The following is a 24,262-nucleotide window of genomic DNA, read 5'->3' as shown; positions in this document are numbered from 1 at the left end:
CATGGGAAGTAATTTACATTTTAGGGACTACATATAAGGGATATGGTAGAGCCTCCAGGGACACCTCAAATGACTTTTTATTCAGTGCCATGCATCTGGATGTCGAAAGAAATAGCTATATATTTACCATGTGACTGTACTCACTCACATAGTAAATTTGTGCTCACCATGAGGTATTATTTAAACCACTGGTTTGTTCTACTGGATGTTCCCTCACTACATCTTCAACAGAATACATACATTGTTGGTCAGAGACATAGCTGATGTTATAAAATATCCTTTACATATAATTCTGGTAGTCCAAAGCGTTGATTATAGCACTGAAAAGTTTATACAGATGCTGCAGGACATTTAACTAATATCAATTACACAATGACATGACATCTACTGATAGAACATTGTTTCTTGGAAAAACTACACTCATTTTGCTTTTTATTTATTGGGTTGATTAGGCAAGTGAAAGAGAGAATTATTAAAACGGACGAAGAGACTAAAAATACAAAGCCTGTCCCAACAGTACTGTGACTAATTTCTTCAAAGATAGATGGGCAGATGGGCAGCGGTTTCTCTCGATGGGTTCAAGGGAGATGAGTCTCAAGAAAGGCTGGAGGCCAATGACAGTTGGCTCCCAGTTCTTATGGAGTGTGGATAGTTTGTTTGCAAAGCCTCCATAATGTGACCTTTTTATACTCCACACTTGTCATGAACCAGTAATTGGAACATAGCTATGCCATCAAATTTCATATAAAACTGGCCAACATCGAGAAAGAGACTCATGACTGCTCAAGGCAGCTTATGGTGATAATGCCATGGGTAGAGAGGGCGTTTTTGAGTGGCACAAGTTGCTTCAACAGGGTCGAGAAAATGTTGAAGACGCCAAACGTTCAGGATGCCCCTTGACCTCAAAGAATGACAAAAATCCTGCAAAAGTGAAGGCTTTGTCGAACTCGGATCACGGATTAATTTGTTCGTATGGTTTCTGATGAATTTGGTATCCTTAAAAGTGATGTGCATCAACTTGTGATCAAAAATGTGGGCATGAGAAAGTTGTGCGAAGTTGGTGCTGCGAATGCTCTCGGACAAATAAAAGGAAACTCACACCCGGATCTGCCAAAAGATTCTCGACCATACCCCAGCCATCCCACAGCCCTGACGTTGCCCCACCAGATTTCTTCCTCTTCCCCGCCTGAAATCTGTGCTGAAAGGACGTCACCACGACTCGGCTGGAGCGGGCCGTGGTGACGGGCAACAACAGGCTGTGACGAGGGAGCTTAGAAGCATTCCAGGTGCCACCCTCCGGAAGGTGTACGAGAAGTAGGAAACCCACTGGCAGCAGTGTATGGGTACACAAGGGGGCTACTTGAAAGAATTTTGAGTAAATATATCAATTCTGACAATAAATGTTTTGTTAATCGACTATCCTACGTTTCAGTCGACAGTCCTACAACTTTTGGAACAGACCTTGCATGCAATTTAATATTTCTTTTCTTCTAAATCTTATCAGCATAAATGATAACTGTAAGAATCTAATTTAACATTCAAACGTATCCATTATACCATATGGTTACCAGGATATTGGAAGAGTCTACAATGATAGTATTCCTGTCTCATTTTCATTATGGTGTTGCTTTTTCATAGGTATTTCATCACCGACCATAATGCAGGTTTGGACCAAAGATAGATTCATGCTCTTGTGTTCAACATGAGGAAATGATATTTACATACAGAACATAAACCAAGTAAAAATACAAGAGTTTATGGAAAAGTAAGAGCACAGATTAACTGCAAAAGCTTTATATGACTTGCTCCAAAAGAAAAAGCCAGGCCTCACAACATATTAATGCCTGAAGCAGCAAATCAAGCCACAAATCACTCGCATGTAAAACTTTGCAACAGTTTGTGGGTCATTCAAAGCCAGCCTGACACCATACAATCTCTTATTAATGCTTGGACAGAAGTTAAATTCCAAGGATTCCAAAGAAATGGCCTCAACACTCCACAATGAACTTTCAAAACTAACTCTGAAAATACGAATAAAATTCTCAAGTTAGGAACATTAAACTTAACAGGAAAATGCCCCTGCAACAGGCAAGTAAGAAAAGTGTTGAGCATTTGGCAGCTATACAATAGAAACACTTGTTGAAGTCTAGGTCATCATTGAAAATTTGGATCATTAAATAAAATCTTGGTCCTCAAGATACTTGGCAAGTTCCAAGATGATAGTGAAACGGAAAATTAAGTACAAAATATCACTAGCATGCTCTGTAATCTTGAGAACATTAGCTTCAAGTTTCAACAAATGCTGCCTAAATCTGGATCCTCAGGTTTTTCTACCCACCCCATCCATGGCTCCATTCCACAGTGTCCCCCCACCCCTCCTTGATTGCAAAACTTCAGCGATAGTCACCAAACCTGGTGAAGAAGACTGGCTCAGCAAAACCCGGGTTTCAAATCTTTACACCTGGATTTTCCAACAGCACTAGTTTTAACCTCAATTACACGTCTAGAAATTTTCTATTTCAATGGCAGTTAAACAAAACAATTTCTATTAAAAACAATGAAAACTGTCACTAAGTATTTAAACCTGACTTTTAGATATTTCAGTTTTTTAGCTGCGGGCAACACGAACCATTTTTAGATTGTGAGGAGAACCAGCCTTGTTCAAATCAAAATTGTAAACTGAATGAAAAATATCACATATTACACTATACCGACACACAAAATCTCACCTTGTTGAGAAACTCAATTTATACCCGTAACATTTGAAATATGCTGCACATGAGTAAAATAGTTTTCTTCCAACATACACTAAACTCGATTCAATGGACCAAGCTAGTCATGCATCTACGCCAATGTTGTGCCTCCCACATAATTTCTTTCCCTCTGAAGAAAAATACTTAAAGCCATTTTTTAAATCCTCTATTTTATGGACACAGTATATCATAATAAATAAATGTGACCACATGTAGAGCACTATTCTGTCTGACCATACGGCAAGCTAGAATTGGGATTGGAATACATTTTATAATGTAGGTTATGACCTATCACTTGGTATAAATTTTGGAACTTCTCCTCATAATAATGAATAATGTGCGTAGTATCACAGACAGGTTATTCTGATAAAATTGAGCAAATGGTTATGCTTTGAGACAAATATCATACTTTATTCCCCGCACCACAAGGTGTTTGCTTAATTATTATCCACATTCATAGTAGCAGTAGTTTTAGGGGAGGCGACCGACAGCTGAGATCATTTGTGCCATTACGGATTAATGGGAATGGAGGAAGGGGTGTGAGTAACCCAGCCTTGACATTAGACCTCACTCGATAAAAGGTGCCAAGGGGTCCGCAGTTTAATGTCCCATCAGATGGATGTCTTACTCACTCAAAGTGGCGCACCTGTCAAATAGGGATCGGGATACTGGCAAAAAAGATCTGCTGCCTCCAGGTTTGGAACCCGGGCCCTCTGGGTGAGAAACCAGTTGTTAACCACCGCACCAATGACATCAGTAAATAACACAGAAACCTACCAATGATTTTCAAAACTTGGCTCCTCTATTAAGAGAAATAAGCTTCTGCTTAAAGTCTGACATTTATTTTTTAAAAAACTGGAGAGTTAGAAATGATTCAATTTTCAACAGAAAGAATTAATTGTATGGAATTATCCAAAGCTCTAATTGGCACAAAAAATATGGCCCTGAATTTTTCAGACTCACTTCACTCAACAGATCTTACTTTATATTCAATAGCCATATTACAAAAAAGCATCCTTTTTGCATCTTGCGCTATAAAATTTGCGCACAAACAATGACGGTACCAGAAATAAAATTGACACAAAACTGCCGAAAATTCAGAATAAGTACCCTGAATAAGTTAACTGGAGAACACAAAGGCTTTGTAAAGACCATTGAACTATGATGATTGTAATTTCAAAGGCTTACTCTGTAATATCAATGGCGATGTTACACATTATCATGATTTAGACCATGGAAACTTTCATGACTTGGACTATGGAAGTTAAAATGTAGTATGAAGGAACACAAGGATTGACAAAGGAAAAAGACTTAGAAGAATTGGCGATACACCCATCAATCCAATCACATTTACAAGAGCTTGAACTTGAAGGAAGAGAACTCTCTTGTAAAATTCTATGTGTGACAGAATGCATGGGAAGGAAAGTGATGAAGGAGAGAACCGGCCAATGAGTTTTCAGGAAAAGTAAGTGAGGTCTTGCTATTTAACCATTTCTTCTGTCCCACCCTCCCCTCTTCTATTTCGCATTGTTCTAATTCTAATTTGTTTTTTAAGGGTTAATACCCACTGCATGCCCTTATTTACTCTCAAGGATTCCTTTTAAAATTTCAGTTCAAATAGAGCGATCCAACCTATTATTACATGTCATAGGTCAAATCTGGTTTGTACATGTTACTGGTTTGTATGTTCATAATCCTGAGTCCCTCAAAAATCATGCTAAAGACAGTCCACCATACATTACTTTGAGGTTTCCTAACCAACCAGAGCTATGTCTAAGGTGCCCTAAGGAAAAAGTCTACTGAAGAATCTATTCTGGAACAAAATCTCCATGCAGATGTACTTTTAAACAAAACATTCATAGAATTTGATTAGGCACACACTATCAACAAAGGCTGGCCCCTCTTTCTTTTAAGAAAAATCAATTAGCAATACTAAGGCCTTGCTGTGCTTAAGACATCACAAGAGGACAACATTGGAATGGGGTACCTTCAAATGACACAACATTTTTCTCATCGGTAGCATACTATGAGATTATTATCACAGAAAATTTATCAGGCACTAAATATATTTACACAAAATTTTTTAGGCTAAATTATAACTATCAGATGGGTTTCACTGATACCAAAGACTGCACATTGCCCATTAGATAACCTTTCTTAAACGTGCACTTCTTTCTCCAACCCTTCTCAGGTTATTCACAACTGCTTTTACAGGTATGAAAAACACACTTCCTAACGTACTGAATACCAATGAGGTGTCTTTGTTAACACATTTCCAAGCCCAAGACTTCCAACAATCATTAATCCCAGAGGGCAAGTATGAGATAGATGAATAAAGAAAATGTGAGAGGATCTATGATGAAAGTGAACTGAAATGGGGTGAAACAGAAGGAAGATATGTATCATTCTATTAAGTTCAATATGCAATTTGCACACAAATTGCATACAAAATCTTTCAGCATAACGCAGTGACTGCAGTGTTTATATAAAGAAAATCCTGAAATTTTCAGAGATCACCATTCACATTAAAGAGTGGCTTCAACAAAATAATAAAGATAATAAATTTGGGTGATGCATGAATTTTCTCTAAAAAACACAATTCTGAAATCTTATAGCCAGTAAATCATAAACATAACTAACATGCATGGTTGACTATTGAACCAAAATTTCCTCAGGATTGAGAGTTGGGCACAATAGAAAAAGCTGCACTAATTTGCACAGAGCTAGATGCCACTAAAAAAAATAAAGATATACTAAAGCAGACACTCGTGTAATTTTTCTGGAATCATCAAAATTGATGTTCAAGCATTGTGCTCCGAAGGAGATTTCTCAGTACAATGTTAAATTTAAACAGTAAGACAATTGATTCTTCTATTCTTTAATTCAGGATCCACTTAGGAGACAAAGAATAATTTTCCAACAGTTTGTCTACTCTCAAATTTTAACACCTCTGAATGAATTGCCTGAGGTTGGTGTGAACACATCTTCAACACATCCAATGAAAAAGCTAATCACACAACTGTGATACGTTCTAAGTTACATTAAATTTGAATTACCTAGAAATGAATTGCATTGCCAAAGAAGGTGATACAACAGGATAGTCAAGAATGATTTCTTTCCTTAAAACAATACATTTTCCTTAAAACAAACATTTTCCCTCAGTTCAACTGCAAGTGACTAGCTATAATTCTGCAATGCATGAACCAACAATCTAAGAGGCTCTCATAATAATACCAATCTACAGCATAAAAGTGAAGCAGGAAAATTTACGGAAACAGACATGCCATCTGTGAGGTTAGAGTCAAAACAAAGAACTAAGGGACAAACATGCTACTTACTGAAATTACTTAGATGATACCTAAATGTTGCTGGGATGACTGACTGCATTGTTTCATTTCACCCTCGAGTATGATATAGGTATATTACACCTCAAAATAAATCTTAGGAGATAATGCATAGCGTGCACTAGGAAATAATTACTGCATGAGAAGCGGGACAAAAAATGATATTACAGAAAGACAGGGGCTAAAGCAGGAAAACACATTAACAATTAATACTTGAGAGAAGCAATTTTTACATGGTGAGTTGGTTTATGCCAAGCACAGATGAATACATATACAAAAGAAATACTTAAATGAATTCCCATAGCATTTAATGCTCTAGATTACTAAATACATTACACAACACATATTAAGAACACTCACCTAATTCATGAGGAAATTCTTCACACATAACTGCCACACTGATACTGATACCAGTCAGTATGCTCTCATTAAAAGCTGCTCCAATTGACAAGCCATCTATGAAATTATGAAGACCATCACCAAAGATAACCATCCATGCAACGGTTGCAATGGCACTATCTTTTCCTTGCTCAAAGTGCATTACATGCTCATGGCTCACGTGTGGTTTCTAATTAAAAGAGAGTTACATCATATTCCATTTTCAAATGAATACATTGGGGTTCATCACCAACGACTAATATTTTGTATTCAACATTTATATTGGCAGTAAGAGAAAAGTGAGTTTTGGAAGCTCACTGACTTTATTGCCATTGCTTTTGAGATAGGCATTTTGTAAATAATAAAAAAATACATTCATAAATGTATGTCACACAATTATTTCGCTAAGTTACTTCAGCAAGAAGAATCATGCATTTTTACACAATTAGATTTGATAAAGCAGAGGCTATGCTTCTGTGTTTACAATTCAGTCCAACAAGACTGAGCTCTTCACTTATTAAACATTAACTGAATTTTTATTCAACAACAACACAAAGACAATGGGAAAATGTGTACAACAGATATCACTAAAAGCAAAATCCACAGCAACAACATTGCATGTCTAATGATTAAGAGAAGAAAAGGACACACTTCCATCAAGGTCCATTTGATTCTTGTTATGGAAAGAGATTGTTCATTAGGAGGCTATTATACTGAGATAGCTACGGTATTCAAGGCATCTGGGTAAGATAACTTTCACCTCCTAAAAAAATTTCGTGCTTGACAGAAAATAACTAAATTGATATGATGATCACGATACAATTTAGTGGCTGAGAAAACGTATGCAATAGCCAATGAAGTAAGACGAGACTTGAAATTCAACAAACAGCAAGAGTCAGTGGGCATGGCCAAACAAATGGAGCCATCACTTGCTTCTTTAGTTGTCTTGGATTTTGAATATTGATACATAGTGGCAATCATGACGATGAATAGTGTTTGCTAAATAATTTTTTTATTTCAAATCGTGCGAATGTTAAGCCTAACTTAATCTGTCTTTCCAAGAAACAAGAGAACATCACTTCTCTTCGTAATTTAAGAGATGTATATTGCATTAGGAAATGAAGTCCATTGTATATTCCATAAAATATGGATAAATCAGAAATATTTTATTTTCCAAAAGGGAGTGACATTAGTTATGCCTTTCAAAAACCTAAATTACAAAAATTCAAATTCAGACTGGGAACACCTCATTTATCACTAAAATTTTCATAGATTTGAGCACAATGAGAGTAGATTACTCTCTGCAGCTTCAATAGCCAATTGCTCAACCACTGCTTCACATCCCATCTTTAGAAATGATATTTCATCATGCTATCGATTTTTTTCAATCTTAGCAGAGGAAATCACTAGAAATGCAAAAAATCACGAAAATTAAATCTTGCCACGTAGGAAGTGTGAAGATAATGACAACAAACTTCCATTGCTTCAACTTCTAAAAAGTTGTGATGAAATTATTCATGACTCACTAAACACCAGGTGGTATTTCAAACCATTATGAATAACTTTCAATAGACTTCATGACCTGAAACCATTACAGAAACACAATTGACTAGGTGAAGGCCCCTTTACATACCTGGATTCTGCTGTGCCTAAATAAATCATTAAAAACTATTTCACTAAGGCCCCTTTGAAAACTTATGACTCACTTGAATTAGACAAAAACCCCACTAGAAAAGTGAATTTTCAATATTTTCATACAATTGAGGCATGGAGGTTGGGTGAGAATTTTATAGGCAAAACTACTGACATTTCCTGCCAAATCTACTTTGATTAAACATTGTACTTTATACTTTATTTCCAAGTTCGTCTTCTCAAACCCCTGCCCACCATTCACATGTCATCATACACAGTAAGTAGCCATAAGCCTTTAGCTGGGCTCTGATCGCACTTTTTCTCAGCCAAGAATTGAATCCTGATGATAGTTATCTATTAAAGACAAAGTTTAGTTCTTGCCCAGGCACCTTTATATTTTTTTCTTATAATGGGTGACCACCTGGTGGTGTGGAAGGGAGTGTTAGTACACCAGGCTTTAATTGTGAGACTGAAAGGACCCATCATTATTTTATTCAAATTTGAACCATTATTATAGAACATAAATTGATTCAGAAGGAAAGTTATGAACAAGAAGCAGCACACAAAATGAGGGAGCCAATATTTACCAAAATATACACGGTGCCAGCTGAGGGTGGAACGGTTTTATCAGTTTTTTCAAAATTCAAAACATATAGAAGGTTCTTTGAAAAAATCCTTGACTATTATGTGCCTGAAAACTTTGCATTAGGTCTCAAGTACTCTTTAAACCCACCTTCAGCTGGCCCTGCATATAAGTGCCCACAAATACCTAACACAGAAAACTGTAAAGTAAGAGGTAGAGTATGAGAAAATTAAAAGATTGAAAACTCTGATGTCTACATTTACATGTATTCCACATCCTGCTACAAATTAAGCCCATCGTCAATGTAGAAAGAAGATGGATGTAATGGAATTCAAAGGTCCATAGAAAGGTTTAGCAGCACCACTTCAGCTTGATATATTCATTCCTGTTGCAAAGACATTAATCCCTGAAACATGTTAAATTTACATTATACCCTCCCATTTCACTTCTTCTCTAAGTGAGTACCCATCTCCTCAACCTGCAACTTGAATTTGTAGTTTACGACTTTTGTTCAATTGGAATTGTATGTTTTGAGGATGAAAAAGGAATGTATAATCATGCCATTAAAATATTTTGTATTTTAATGGATGGAAATTAAGCACTCGTGATATAATGATTGAAATAAATAATAAAACCACCCTATCTCAAAACAATAAGCCATAGTTTATCTCAAAAATCTATTAAATTAAGATACAATCAATATCTTAACTGTTCACCATTGATCTGTAATTACATAAAAAAAAAGAATTTAGAAGATAATATAAATTTGATCCATTTCCTACAGAGGTGCCTTGATTCATCCTAGGGATTTTTTGAATTCCACTCTACTATTAAACAAAGGAAATGCATTTAGGTACTTTATTTTCAGGATTCCACTATATTACCTGCAAGAAATAACTACATGAATATAACTAAAAATCAATATGCAGAATAGATAGCTATGTCAACATTAACCACAATATACCATTACCATGTTAATTCAAATAACATTGAAATAAGCACAGATAATGTACATGAACAGCCTTTATCTACTCAAGTTCATCAAAGATTCTGTCCAAGATAATTTGCCATTGACCGATTACTAACATAATAACAACAGACTATATTTTTGTAAAGCCTTGGGCATTGAATTTGTCAGTAATAATAATGAGGAAGTCACTATTTTTAGCGAGTAAATGACCCTAGTTTCTCACAATATTTATTTAGCCTGACTGCTGGCTCTGGTCCCTAATTAACATCTAATAATTTATTATTTTTCTAATTAGCAAAGAATAAGCACCTCAATGAGGCACATTAATAAATATGGACAATCTTATGTCATATCACAAATTTACTAAAAATATGGCAATTTTAGTTGTTTTAAAATCTTTTTTCTTTAGAGATATAATTTGGAAAAATTTTCTTTCGAAATTTCCTGGACAAATTCCTAATTTATGAATTAAGCCAGTATCTTATTAAATGAAATATTAACACAAAAGTTTTAATCAATAGAATTTCTATGAACTGGTAATTTTCTGAGCGACAGTTGGCCCATTGGAGCTTAAGAGCAGAAATTATATGCCGGTCCTTAGAATACCTTCGAAAATTTATGACATTGTGCTCATAGTATTGGATAAAGTTTGCTATAAGTAAGCCTCATTCACCTCTCACTAGACTGCTGTTTAAGTTTCAGCTGTACCCATCACATGGCTTCATTTTGATTTTCATCATCAATTGAAGCAACAAACTTTACTTAATTTAGATAAATGGAAGAAAATAAGTTTTGTGCCATGATTAAACACTTCAATTTAAAAGGCCTAACACCAAAACAGAACAAAAGAGCCAAGCAGGATGAAGTTGATGTCACATCTGCTCCCGACTCTTTCCCATTGGGTAAATGAGGTTAAACGTGGCCGGTTAAGCTCATTTACCCAAACAACTGCAAATGAAGAACATTGCTCAGGACATCTGGTGGAATGGACTTCTACGGAAACAATTGACAATAGACACAATATGGTTTCGCGTGATCTACGGGTCTAAGTTCAAGAAATAGTTTAGGCCACAAGAATATCAAAAGGTAGAGAGGCTTCAATTTATTAATAATACACAAAATTTTGGAGTGAAAGAAACCTCAGCAAAATGGGTATGGGTAAGAATAAATGCAATAATGTGGTCAGTTCTCATGAGTCTCTGCATTGATACATAACTGTTGATGAAACATGGGTATACTCTTACACTCCAGGGACAAAGATAGTGTGGAAACGGTCGGTTTCTAAAGGCGATTCAGCTCTGAGGAAGGAGAAGATGATGAAACTGGCTGACAAGATGACGGCTAAGGTTTATTGTGGTGCACATGGAATCACCTTCATCGATTACTTGCAGAAAGGACAAATGATAAATGGAGAGCATTGTGTGCTGCTACAGCACCGGTTGAGCAAAGAAATCAAGACAAACCTTCTCATGTAGCAAAGAAAGAAATTCTCTTCCATCAAGATGATGCATGGATGCACACATGCACAGTTTGGATGGAAAATATTATGGAATTCAAGTTTGAATAGTTATAACATCCACCATATTCACCAGATTTGGTCCTCAGTGACTTTTTTCATTTCAACACTTGAGAAGATGACTCAGCAGAAGAAAAGCTCTGACTCACGTCGAACGAGGTCATCAACAACACATACCTATTTTGAGAACCTTCTGAAATCCTACTTTCCAAAGATATTAAAAAGTTGGAGGAATGCTGAGCAAAGTTTATCAAGCAAATGGAGATAGAGTTGAAAAAAATCTTAGCAAAATAACGTTTTTCTACTTTTTCTCAAGGACCTATTGAATGACCCAAGTCCATAGAAAAGACAATCAAATGAATATTGTACAAGTAATGACTGGAACCTTTAAAATCAATTTTGCACAAAATCATCAAAATATTTTTGACAGTTCTTCAAGAATATTATGGCAAATATTAATGAAATAATAATTGGCAACAATAAATATTTAGATTTCCCATTTGCATGCAATTGAAGACTACCTGAAAGCATTCACTTTCATGCAAATTTTACTTATTGCATGTTTCAGAGTATGTTTTTAGCCTTTGGTATTGACAGCCACTATTTTTCTCTCCTAACCATTCTTAAAAGCAAAATTTATTTCCCACTGCACTAGATATGGACAAGAATATTGCATTTAAAATAATTCCTCAAACACCCATCTTGAAAGAATGATAAGAACATCTAGCAAATATATTCACAGTCACTACACAGATAAACAGAAACACACATCACAAAGCAAAAATGAAATACAAACTTCTAACTGGACCATTAATTTGAGAGATGGCATTTCAGATATTTGTTCTAACATTTGGAATTTTTGGAAAGTTTCATTAAGATGACTTCTCTGAGTCTCCAGTATAACATATGTCAATAGCTAGTAATTTCAATACCTTCTCAATTGTGATTCTTCTACGTTGCCAAATTGTTAATATTTTAGTAAATATCCTGGCCTTGCGATTAAGAGAACTTGGAAAAAAAATGTGGGTGCTAGGCATTATCCAATCGCCTCCTGCAATTAAAATTTCAGTAGAAATTCTGCAGGTAAGATCACCTGTAAGATTCATGAAAACATTTGCATAAATGAAATGCATTTTGCCAAGTTGCATGAGTTTTTTATGCTGTAAGGTTTGCCAAACAGCTATTTTCGTTGTAGATTTTAAAAATTGCCCCGAGTACATTTTACGCCATACAGCAGGCATAATCCACTGCAAAAAAACATGGGACTTTTTTTCAACTTAAGGTGTACCATAGAAATCATAAAAATATGTAATGGTGGGCCTTCAGTGATAAGACAAAGTAGTTACAATACCAATTCCAGGCCTCATTAATTTTTGGCCATAGCTTTTAGCACAAAGAAAAACAGCAAGCCTCACGAGGGGCCTCAAGTCAGCTCCCTAATATGTGCACACACCAGAGAATAAAAACGCTCATTTAGAGGTAAGAATATGGAAGAAAAAAGTTCTGCTCTTTTTAAATATTTTTCTGGCAGTGACACTGGAGCTGCCAGTAGTGATTTTTCTCAGCTTGAAGAGTGGAATTTAATCAAAGGGAATGACTGGGAGAAATCAGATTCAGAGAAGTTTGAGAACAATCCACCCAAGCTGGTTGGTAGCCAGGTAATGCAACACAAAATGTCAAAATTCAGCACGGCACATTACCATGGGAAAACCAAAGAGGAATTTCAAAACGTCTCAAAAATTGAGGAACTCCTATTCTTTCAAGAGGGTAATAAATTTAATTTTTCCTGGTTGTTAAGTCTCATATTGTATATAATACCTTGTATCTACTCCAGCAGCCGTTAAATTAAAATTTTTTCAAAATTTTGCAAACTGTTTATTCCTGAAAAGGAGGTTTCATATTGACTACATTTCAGCATATAACATGCAGTGTGAACAGGACCAGGATACTATACACTGGATCTGGGAAGTATCCATTTTAGTACACTATGGATATCTCATTGTCATGCCAAAAACAAGACATGGCATCTAGGGCTTACCAACTGTTCTGGATTTGTTTATGAGCCAACACTATCGCTCATGTGCCCTTCTGGAATGGGGGCCTCCATTAGAAAAGACATAGGCTTGAGGAGGTCAAGAAGAGGATGCAACCTAAACTCATAACGAGATCAGTCAATCACTTGAAGCCAGAGCAAAATGATACTGCTACATAAAAAAGTAGCATGGTATGAATGAGAACACCGTAAACGCCACTCCCCGAGGTTTGAAATGGGAGGAAAACATGCTGGGTCCAAAATTGCTCATAGGAATTAAACAGTTTATTCAGGAATGATTGCATGGATGAATGTGATTAGTTCAGTTCAACATACAAAGGGATAAGTTAAGGTACTCAGTCTCATATGGATTTCCTTCATTTCCTTTAAAGGCCATGTGATTTCTTCTCCACTTGAAATGATCAATAGCCGGAAATGCCAAGATATTCATCCAACTACGTTTTTGAGTCCCTCTTCTGTGGAAACTCTGATCCTTTAACAAACCTTTCTTGAGTGAGATGGAGAGTGAAATTTTTTCAGTGAAATAACAAGGACAAATAGCAATATATTTTTGTCATTATTGAGTCTTCATTAGCATTGCCTGGCTGAGGAACACAGAGATCTGTGAGTTACAATCATTTAAAACAGACAGTAACTTCACCTTTGAGACAATATTGATGATATCCAACATTCACTCAACATACAACAGCATGTTAGGTGATAACTGCTCAAGTAAATAAGGATAAAAATTGCCCAACTACATGAGTAGCCTCAAAGAAGACAATATTTGGAGCATGGTGAACGTGATCACTCATATCAAGAGTGTCTATTCCAGTAAAGTTAATAAAGCTTTATACTACATCATGGAAAAACAAGAAGATTTTAAATTAACGTTTACTTTGAAAATGATTGTCATGAACAACCTCTACAAACCACTTCACACATACAAAAAAATCAAAAATGTTAATTTTCTAGACTCAAGTTGGTTTAGGAAATTCCAAAAACAATCTCCAAAGATGAAGTTTTCAAATTTAAATAGAAATTTGGGAAATGCTTTGATATTCGCAATTTAAAAGTGAACTAAGCACCTTGTTCAGAGACTCAGAAAAGCACAAGGACAACACTGAAAATTAATAACTTTACTTGGCAACAGCTGACTTAGTGGAAGATTTTCCGGAAGTGTACAAACTTGCTCAGATCATAATCCATCCCAGCTCCCAGCTCATCTGCCAAGAGGTCCTCCTCAGCAATGAAGACAACACTCAAGACAGACCTGTAAAACACCCAAGGCCAGGAGAGGATATCATCCCTAGCTCATTTTAGTACTGAAAAAATCTTTACTTGCCCTGCTACATCAGAAACCATTGCCTCTTCGCAATATGATAAAAATATGGGCCAGAAAAACCAGAGAATTGAACTGGAATACAAAACTTGAGTTCAAACAGCTATATTTAATTAACATGCCATAAATACTTCTTATAAAATCAAAGGAGCCCAATGATACCTAATAATAGTGTTTGATATTTTTGCAAACCTAATTCCACAATGATGATAGTGCATTTTACAGGATGAAGCTTCCTCATGTGAACACACCCTTTGTCCCTACACAAGAAGAGCGTATCTAACTTTTGGTAACCAATCACTTTGACCCCAAGATGTATACATTCATGGTGTTGGTATTTCTTTTCATTTGGACTGGTCGATGGGCTCTTGTTTGCAAGATTCATAGTTTCAAATGAAGGAAGCCATGGCCTGAGTAGGGACTAGAGAGGAAGGGCATGAGCCAACAAAAGGACTAATTGGCATCTCATCAAGCCATCGAGCAGACCACCAGGTGTCATTAAAGAACATAGAGAGGAGTCTGAATGAGAGGACAAGTTGAAGAAGCAATACGGGATGGGAAAGATGAGAACACCAAGATGAGCAACTGTTGCATCATGGCCAAAGCACTGTCCTCCCCCAAGTCAACCCCATTCTGTAGATCAAACTCTCTTCTCTTTGTAGTGGATCCTAACGAGCAATTCCAACATTTGCCAATTGCTTGGATTGAAGGGGGTATCACCAGCCATTTGGGTGTTGTGAACCAACCCGTCTTCAGTAGTAGTAGTTTTTAGGGGAGTCAACTGACAGCCAAGGTCATCTGCACCTTCAGGGATGGGCAGGAAAGGATGAAGGGTGGAGAGAAATTCAGTGCTGGCATTAGCCTACTCTTTACAGAAGGCACAAAGGGGTCCGTGGCTTAATGTCCCATCCAATGGATTGCATACTCACTCAAAGTGCCCTCCACAAAGCACCTCAAGTAGAGATCGAGACACCACCACACAAAATATCTGCCACCACCGGGATTCGAACCTGGATCCTCTGGGTGGGAAGCCAGTACGTTAGCCTCCGCACCATCCCAATTACCCCCCCCCCCACCCCCGGCTTCAGGGACGCTACCAAACTTTAATTTCTTCACAAAGAATTAAAAGCATCCTGCGAATCTCACTACACCTGTTCCCTAGTGAGGTGGCTGCAAAGGTATCCGATTGTACTATGGGAGCCAGCAAAGTGATGGTTCAAAATACTGTTAAAGAAAACAATGAGTAACTACCTCAATTATTTATCCCAAGAATTGGATATAACATATAACATAGCCCACAGGGCCAACAGCTGTGCCTGACAGTGGAAGAGGCAAGGCCCACATCATCACGAGAAGTCCTTAAGTGAATGGCAGCAGAAAAGAAGACACAGATGAGGAAAGCCACCATTAAAACAGGGGCTTGGAATACTATATTAGCAAGATGCTGAAGACATGGAGGTGGGAACCAATCAAATAAGAGATGGAGAAAGGCAATATAGGCATGCTTAGTCAACACAAAGTGAGATGGAATTATAGTAGATATTATTGAAACAATAGCTGCAGAGCAATATATACTAGAAAGGTGGAGGTTCAATGTGGGGTAGCTATAGCAATGAATAGGAAACTGGGGAGAAGGGTAGAGGACGTTAAACAGGTGTTTGTCAATGTTATCAATAGAAATAAAGGCAGAACCAGTCAATTTAGCAGTGATCCATCCAGGTAACCATTTTGGAATGCTGGATAACGTCCAAGAATCCATGATGAGATGCCTAAACAAGGTTCCCATCGATGACTTCCAGGAAGCGTTATACAACTGGCAGAGGCACTGGAATCAGGGTGTTGGTTCTCAATGGAGCTATTATGAAAATAATTGCAGTAATTTATACTTTTTTCAGCAATAAATTTTTTCCCTGGATTTATTCTGCTTATTTTTGGAAAAGACCAAATCACTAGGCATTTGTTTTCTAATTCGATTTGGAGAATGAAATCAACAGAGTTTACCAGCCCTCATTAATGAATAATTTACAAAATTTATGACTAGGTAGATCACTTATCCAGAACCAGTACATACCTCAGACTGCACTGGTGTAGATAGCGAATGTGGAGTTGAGATGGAAAATGTTAGGTAAGACAGGGATTTCCTTTTCACCTATTGCATATACAGTGGAAAAGAGCTTAACGAGCATCTCACATAGTGAGTTATTTGCATAACAAGAAAAAATATTTACAAAAAATGACTCACTTCATGAGAGACTTTTTGCATAACGAACGATGAGGATAGGGGTATTCCCCGAATGATTTCACCCCTGCCACTTCAGTTTGTCTCTCGCACACATTCCACGAGCACTGTAGGGTTGCTAGTGATTACACATTTTTCCAAACTTGTGCTCAGGCATATTACGTGACTTTTTTGTCCAAGGTTAAATAATATCTTGAGCATAGTTTTAAAAATATCCCCAAAATATGAGCCAAGAGAAGACAGGCATTAAATAACAAACTTAACAGTGGAGATGAAAAGCAAGAACTAGGGGTGAGCATGGCTGATATAGCATGAGCATACAATCGGTCTACAACAGTGATTTGCACTATCCTCAAGTAGATGGACAAATTTAAGGAGCTAGGTGCATGAAAGGGAGTGACAAGAATATTTACACAAGGGTTGCACCTTCTCAACAATGTTGAAAGATTGCTACTTGTATGAATAAACAAATAGCTATGTGACATTTTCTATGAGAAATGAGAAAAAATAATGTGAAATTTCTATGTGACATCATTAACAAGAATATCATTTGTGAGAAGGCAAAATTAATTTTATGCCTAACTCGTTAAGAAGATTCCAGGATCATCAAAGGCCAAAGAAGTGTGTGAGGGAAGCTGTCTGCGGTTTGAGAAGTTTAAGAGAAGAACCATCTTTCACAACACTGTGAGGCATGGTGACGAAGCAAGCTCCAAGAGCAGCAGAGAACTTCATGAACCTTCAAGATTCTAAGGTTAACCTGCTGCAACAAGTTTTTAATTGTGATGAAATGGGTCTCTTCTGGAAGAAGATGCTGAAACAAACCTATGTATGCACACGTAACAACAAAGGAAAACACATTGCTCCGCCACAAGCCAAGAACCTCGAGTTCTCACCTCTATATTGGTGGCTGAATCGGGTAGGGATTCTAGGATGGTAAGAGCAACACACTGGTCGAATGAAAGGTTGTGGGAATTTGCGTGTGAAGGGATAGGAAGAGAAGAGAATGAAGCTGAATTGCAGGAGTACTGGTGATTGTTCATTTGAATGGATAAGGCGGTAATGCATTCGCCAATGTAAAATGAAGTGCATTGTTTGCATGACAAGAGATAATGTTTTTTGAGAGGCAATTAGTGTGGGAACAAGGTGAGGGGGCTATTAGGGGATGAGGGGAGCAGATCTGATGAGTAGACATGTTTTACATCAGGGGCAGTTGCAAGTAGGGGAAATATCAGGAAATTTGTCAGGGGCTGGGCACCAAAGGGTTGGTGGATCTCAGAAGGTTTTGGAGATTGGTGGGTCATCTGTATGCAAGAGATGGGTATGGGTGGATATGGGTAGTAAGGATGAGGTCGCTGTTGTGTTAAATAGGAAACAGTTCTTCAAGAAAGGTTTTCAGTCTGTGTGATCTGGGGAAATAGGTGGTACAAAGGTTGAGTCCTGCGTCAGATGTGGGCTTCTTTTTATGAGGTGTGTGTGGTCAGGTGAAGTGGTGGGTTTTATTTTGTAGGAGCTTTTCTAGTTAACCGCGTTTGTGGAGTGCAAGGCGTAGATTGTCGAGGTATTTGTTGAGAGTGGCTGTGGTGTTGCCAATTCGGTGTCCATGGATACAGAAAGAGTTGGGAATCGAGCGTTTGGTGTGTTGAGGATGACAACTGGTGTGGTGTAGGTATTGCTGATGGTTAGTGGCTTTGATGTTTACTGAAGTGGTGAAATTATTATTGTGAAGTGAGGTGTCTGTGTCAAGAAAGGTGATGGTGGAGTCTGAAATGGATTCATTCCTGGGCAAGGCACTCTGGGCACCTGCAGCTCCACCCAAGCTATGTGATTTTTCGGGGACCAGGTCTTCTTGGGAAACCATAACCGGCACAGGGAAAGGAACGGGCCCCCCTGCCCTGATGTGTGAATTTCACATGCTGTCGGGCTTAGTACTGGGTGAACTCTACCATCACCTGCCAAACCGACCTTCGGGTTGATTACTGTGTGTATGGTTTACATGTATATATGTGTATGTATATATACACACATACACATATATACATACACTCTTATTATGTTAAAAAATTCAGCCCCAATTCATACTGATATTGTTTATATGCAAATTTCTCTCAAGTAAGAATATATTGGAGACAGTAAAAGTAGTGAATAAATCACCAATCATTTCTGGTATTTTTTCACAAGAAAAAATTTCTAACACCCAAATCATAATTACTTTATTTCAGTTTCAAAGCAGTGTTCCGCCCATTTTTTAACCATAGCATATCTTGTTTTGCCAGCTATTTTCAATTACAGTCATAATTAAGACTGATGGAAAGCAAATCAGGTCCATGGAAGCCGCAGCCAATCTTCTCCTACAAAGATAAATCTTATGTACCTCAAATTTAAGAATCAAAATTGGAAGTTGAGTACACTAGGCATGATTGCATTGTTCATCACTCTTGAATTTGTTTTGATGGCTTAATGGTTCCACATAGGGATAAATCCTAGCGAGGAGACATTACGCAAGTAGAATGACCATCACAAGGAAAACCTTCATGTGCATTACAAATTCCTTTTATTTCCATACAGGTGACCAGTTCAGTTTGTACCATCCATTCATAAACAAATTATTTTGTACAGTTTCAGGCTGCACTTTGTGGAAGAGTACGATATCCATATTAAAAGATTTAGCACTTTAACACAGACTTAATTTTAACATACGAGTTTTGTCACAATTATACTTTCATTCCAAAAACTCACCTCGAGGGAAAACAAATCCAACTGTTCAACGTACCTGTTCGCCCCTACCCTTCCCATGCCCTTGACCCTACCCAACCCCATGTCACATCATAGCTACTGCAACATCGCTTTTTCCCTTCCCTTACCCAAATAACCCGGACTCCCACCTTTAACTTTCCACCCCCCCTCTCGCACCTACATAGCCACCCCCTCCCCCTGTCTTGAGCGCACATATTCAACTGCTGCAAGCAACCGAAAATTGTACCCGATGACACCGCAAGTCAGTGAAACACACAGCATCTTAAAATAAAGTCAGTGGGAAAGTACGAATTCTTTTAGCATGGAAATTATTTTGCTTCTATGTAGGTAAGAGTCAACCATTTGACTTCCCATGAATTATACCTATATTCAAGCAGAAAACATTATCCTCTCTGACAAGGGGTCCATGGAATCCACAGATCAAATACAACACTGCCAAAGGCTAAAAATTATTACTGGAAAGATTGGTGGGAAATCAATGAAAATTTTACCGGGTAAGTTCATTAACCAACCTGAAATGAAATATTTTGCAAAAAGTAAATAATGACGTCCTTTATAGATAGATGATCACACTAAAGATAGACTTGCTCCATGGTTCCCTGGCTGCCGTTGAACAGTCACAGGGAATTAAAAGGAAAAATGTTGAATGATTTTATCACTCTAATTCTAAAGAGCTATAGAACACACAAGCATTATAACCTATTACAGCAAAACAACAAATATAGAATCCTTAAGATACTGGCTACACTATTATTTTAAACATGTCACAAAAATTAAGAAAAATTATGAAAGTAATTAAAACTAAAATACTTAATAATTAGGAAAATTTTATTCGAACAGTGTCAAGAAAGTGTAATATTTTGGATATTCTATAAAAAATAATTTTACAGTCAAACTTGTCCATAGTGGAATTTGTGGAAAATGGTAAATATGGCACCTAGAAGAAATGTTTAGAGCCTTAAAAAATTAGTGTAACTATTAAACCACAGTAATGTAATACTAAGCACAATGGCACGTGAAAACTATGCCTCAAGGCAGTGGGGGTGTATTTGCGTGATTCCGTGAGAAGCAAGAGTATTTCTATAGTTGACATGGAAAACCTATCTAAGGCAAATTTGAAATTTGGGGGACCCAAATGGCCATCTACCAAAGAAATAAGGAAAGCAGAGTCATGTCCAAATCATCCAGCACGCATTGACTAAGTATGATGCAATGATGATGTAGAGGATAGCACTCTACCATCACTTGACATGGCCTCAAAGTCTACTGCACTACTTAATTAGTGTAAGAGAGTCTTCACCAGTGATGTAGTGCAGTAATAAAAAGCTACAAGAACATAGCGAGACTGATGGATGAATCACTGAAATCCTGGGATAAGTGAAAAGGTTTACTGTTCTTGGACAGTGTCATGTGATTTCCAGATCTCCAACTGAGCAATGTGAAACTTGTTTGCTTTCCAAGCAACACAACAAGTGTCACCATTGAGGGGAGGGGGGAATGGCTCAATGTGTCACTGCATGCATACAACATTATTGTAGAATTAAGCTCATGACCCATCTCCTGACAGCCACACAATCAAGAGATGATGCAACTCTGAAAATTCAGATAACTGAATATATTCCATCCATCATGTGAATTTCCAAGCTGTAGAAAAACTTGAGCCAGTATTAGAGAAGGTGGGAAGTGCTTCAATTCTCGGGCTTCCTCAGAAGGGGTTTTTCCATGCGTGGCATCTGTATTGAGAAGGAAAATGGAACTGCACATAGTTAGGAGGAGCAGCAACATCCATAGCTGAGAAATAGGATTTGTTTTGAATGACAACGTGGTGGTTTGTGAAGATTCTCACTGCCCTACCCTGGATGAGCCAGATCCAGAAAACAATGACAAAGATGATGAGCCCAAAGAACAGCACATAAATAAATACCTAGTATGAAGTGGTTTTAATGCTTCAGGGCCTATGACACCAGATGGAGAGGCAGAAGGAATGACAAATTTTCATGGGAAGATGAATAGGAAGTTGTGACATACAATTCCAAAAAACTGTAAGAAAATACATTACAGTATATTTTAAACCATCACAATACTAAATCAGGTATACATGAATATGTATGCATGATGAACAGATTACTGGTATATGACAAAGTCATGCTTGTTTTAAGGCATGTGTGCATAATGATGTTTAGTACATCATCTTTGTGTGTTCGCCTACTTTGGCCATTGACATTATTTTACCAAGGACCCTCATTCGATTTATCTCTGTGAGTGAAGGTGGGGCAAGGAGAGAGAGTGCTCTAAAATGGGAGATGGAAGGAATTAATCTGAAGAGAGGAGCAAAGGTGTTCCTGAGCAGGATCCACAGTCCTTCTCGAGCCTTCGTGGCAAACATATCACTCCCAAAAAGCTATGGTGACTAGTGTGCCCATCACCATTTTCTAACTCAAACCGAGTTTAGATACTTCAGAATGGATTAATATATATTCAGATAATCTCATTCAAAACTGAAATTTTTTTGTGGAAAAATGAAAACTTAGCCCTTCATAGATAATTGGAAAAACATTTTCACATAATATTACCATTTTTCTTGGAAACATAATTATTACGGCTCCTTTTCTTCTTCTTTTATGGCCCATTCTTTTGAAAAGAGAATTCTTTTATGGCCTATTAATTCAGTAGGTGTAGTTCAAAAGAGTACTGCTGAAACTTTTAGATGATAGCAATGCTGATTCCAATGAGGACTAGGTTTTTGCAAAACCGGCAGAAAAATTATTATATACGCTAAATGAATATGTTAAATTGCTCATCAATAAATATTTGCCTTGCCCTTCATTGAAACATTTGGAAATCACTTGGATGACCTCGCCATCAAAAGAAGTTTCATACAGTTTAAAGATTTGAAGGGTGCATACATTTGTTAGCATATTGTCACAAAGTTTCCATAATATCAGCATATTATAAATTCTGTTGAATCTCAAGATGGGTAGGTAAGGTCCAACCTATGGTTTCAGGTCTTATGGGTTCAACATAGGAGCTTGATGTCATACCGTGTGGGCAGATATTCAATATTTCAGTATCTCATATATTTATGAAGTTTATCCTACATTTTAAGTACGTAAGTTATAATATTTGACAGTAATTTCCTGTCCAAGTAAAAATTATACAAACATGTTAACAATTTGATATGCCAGTTTTAAAGGTATTAATGAAACATTAAAACATTCTAAGGTTACTGCACACATTCACATAGATTGCACTTATATTTTGTTCATAGTCGCATAATCCATTTGGCATCACTATCACATGCTCTCCCATTCACAAGATGGCTTCCTCTCCCACAGAGAACATGCCTTTTGAGCAGGCCTGACTCGTCAGTCAGTATTAACTGACATTCACCCCCAAAGTTAATTTTAATAGGGTATAGGAGATGTAGAAATATCATAGTAAAGCTATTTTTAGGCATAAGTAGTATGGGTGAGAATAAATTCTGTAATATGGTAAACAAAACAAGAAAAATATTTCCACAGCCTTATGAATTCACAATAAACAAGTTTGACTGTATCATGTTTCCTGAAAATTTAGACATTTTCATTGTAATTTAGCAAAAGGCTAAAACAATCATCATTTTCTCCAGCTCAGTGTAAACTTGTTCTGAAGAGTTGGCGAAACAATTTTCCTGCTAAGAAATGGAATTGATGGGAACATAAATGATTGACATTTCTCCTTCAAAAGAGACTTCAGCGACAGCAGGAAGATGCATGTGTAATACTGATCACTGAATGAAATAGAAAAATTATAGATCAAAAGGAATTGATTAATTTCACTAGTATGCCAAATTCTTAACATTTAATCTACTATGATATTTAAAGTGAAGCCATACCTACGACCCTGGACTCATCCAACTACTTCTAACACCAATTTCACTAATCATAAAAATAAGTGAATTCTTCTGGCTATTTGGCATATGGTTTTACATAACATTTCTTTAAAATTCTTCAACACTTTAAAATCACAATAGGTTTTTGAAAAGTAGCCATACAATGAAACTATTGGGTTTTATGAGACCTTTCATATCTTAAAAATTTAAAATAAATGCAAATTTTAGCCATTACAATAATATATTTACCTCTTGATGACCAAATGATGCTTTGATTGCTTGCTCCTGGTATTCATATATAGCTCCAGGTGCTGAAATCACACACATATCATGCGATTGCTGCAAAGGCTCATTTTCATAAGTCTTTTGCAACTGATGTGAGCTATTTGTTTGACTTGACCCAGTTGGCATGGGACTGGGCACCTTTTCACAGCTGACTTTTTTCTATAATTCATGTTAGGGAAAAGTGTATGTTACTACAAAAGTGCACGGATTAAAACATTATGCACTTACAATAGTACTTCTTAATACTCAGTAATTCATCAAAAATAACCTCACGGCATAAAACACTAAAATGAAATTAATTTTTTAATTGTTTGGTTCTTTAGACTAGGATTTAGCATTCTTTTAAAATTAAAGGAAACACACAAATCATTTATATGACTCACAACAGAAAGTAAGTCAAACTAAATCAACATTGGGATGCCTTATATTTAACATACAAAGAATGTATTACAACACAGTTCCACCTAAAATAATTTCACCATACCATCAAGTGTATTAATAAGCCATAGTTGTACAATAACTAAAATCACCTAACATTGCATCATTTTACTTAATTTATCCCA

The 24,262-nt window shown here is 36.8% G+C and overlaps 1 protein-coding gene across 11 annotated transcripts in view; it reads right to left on the bottom strand.

Moving 5' to 3' along the window:
* Nucleotides 1–24,262, bottom strand: part of LOC139689414 (metal cation symporter ZIP14-like) — a 71,003-nt gene that overhangs the window by 10,958 nt on the left and 35,783 nt on the right. For all 11 annotated transcript variants that reach the window (XM_071586523.1, XM_071586518.1, XM_071586522.1 and 8 more), the window contains 2 exons: nt 23,664–23,858; nt 6,458–6,665 (listed from right to left, as the gene is read on the bottom strand). In XM_071586523.1, the coding sequence (XP_071442624.1) occupies nt 6,458–6,665; nt 23,664–23,858 (403 nt within the window). The remainder of the gene's footprint in view (nt 1–6,457; nt 6,666–23,663; nt 23,859–24,262) is intronic.

The sequence above is a fragment of the Hetaerina americana genome, unplaced genomic scaffold, assembly GCF_022747635.1.
Source record: "Hetaerina americana unplaced genomic scaffold, ioHetAmer1.1.p SCAF_23, whole genome shotgun sequence".
Classification (NCBI taxonomy): Eukaryota; Metazoa; Arthropoda; class Insecta; order Odonata; family Calopterygidae; genus Hetaerina; species Hetaerina americana.
This window is presented reverse-complemented; position numbering and strand designations above follow the sequence as displayed.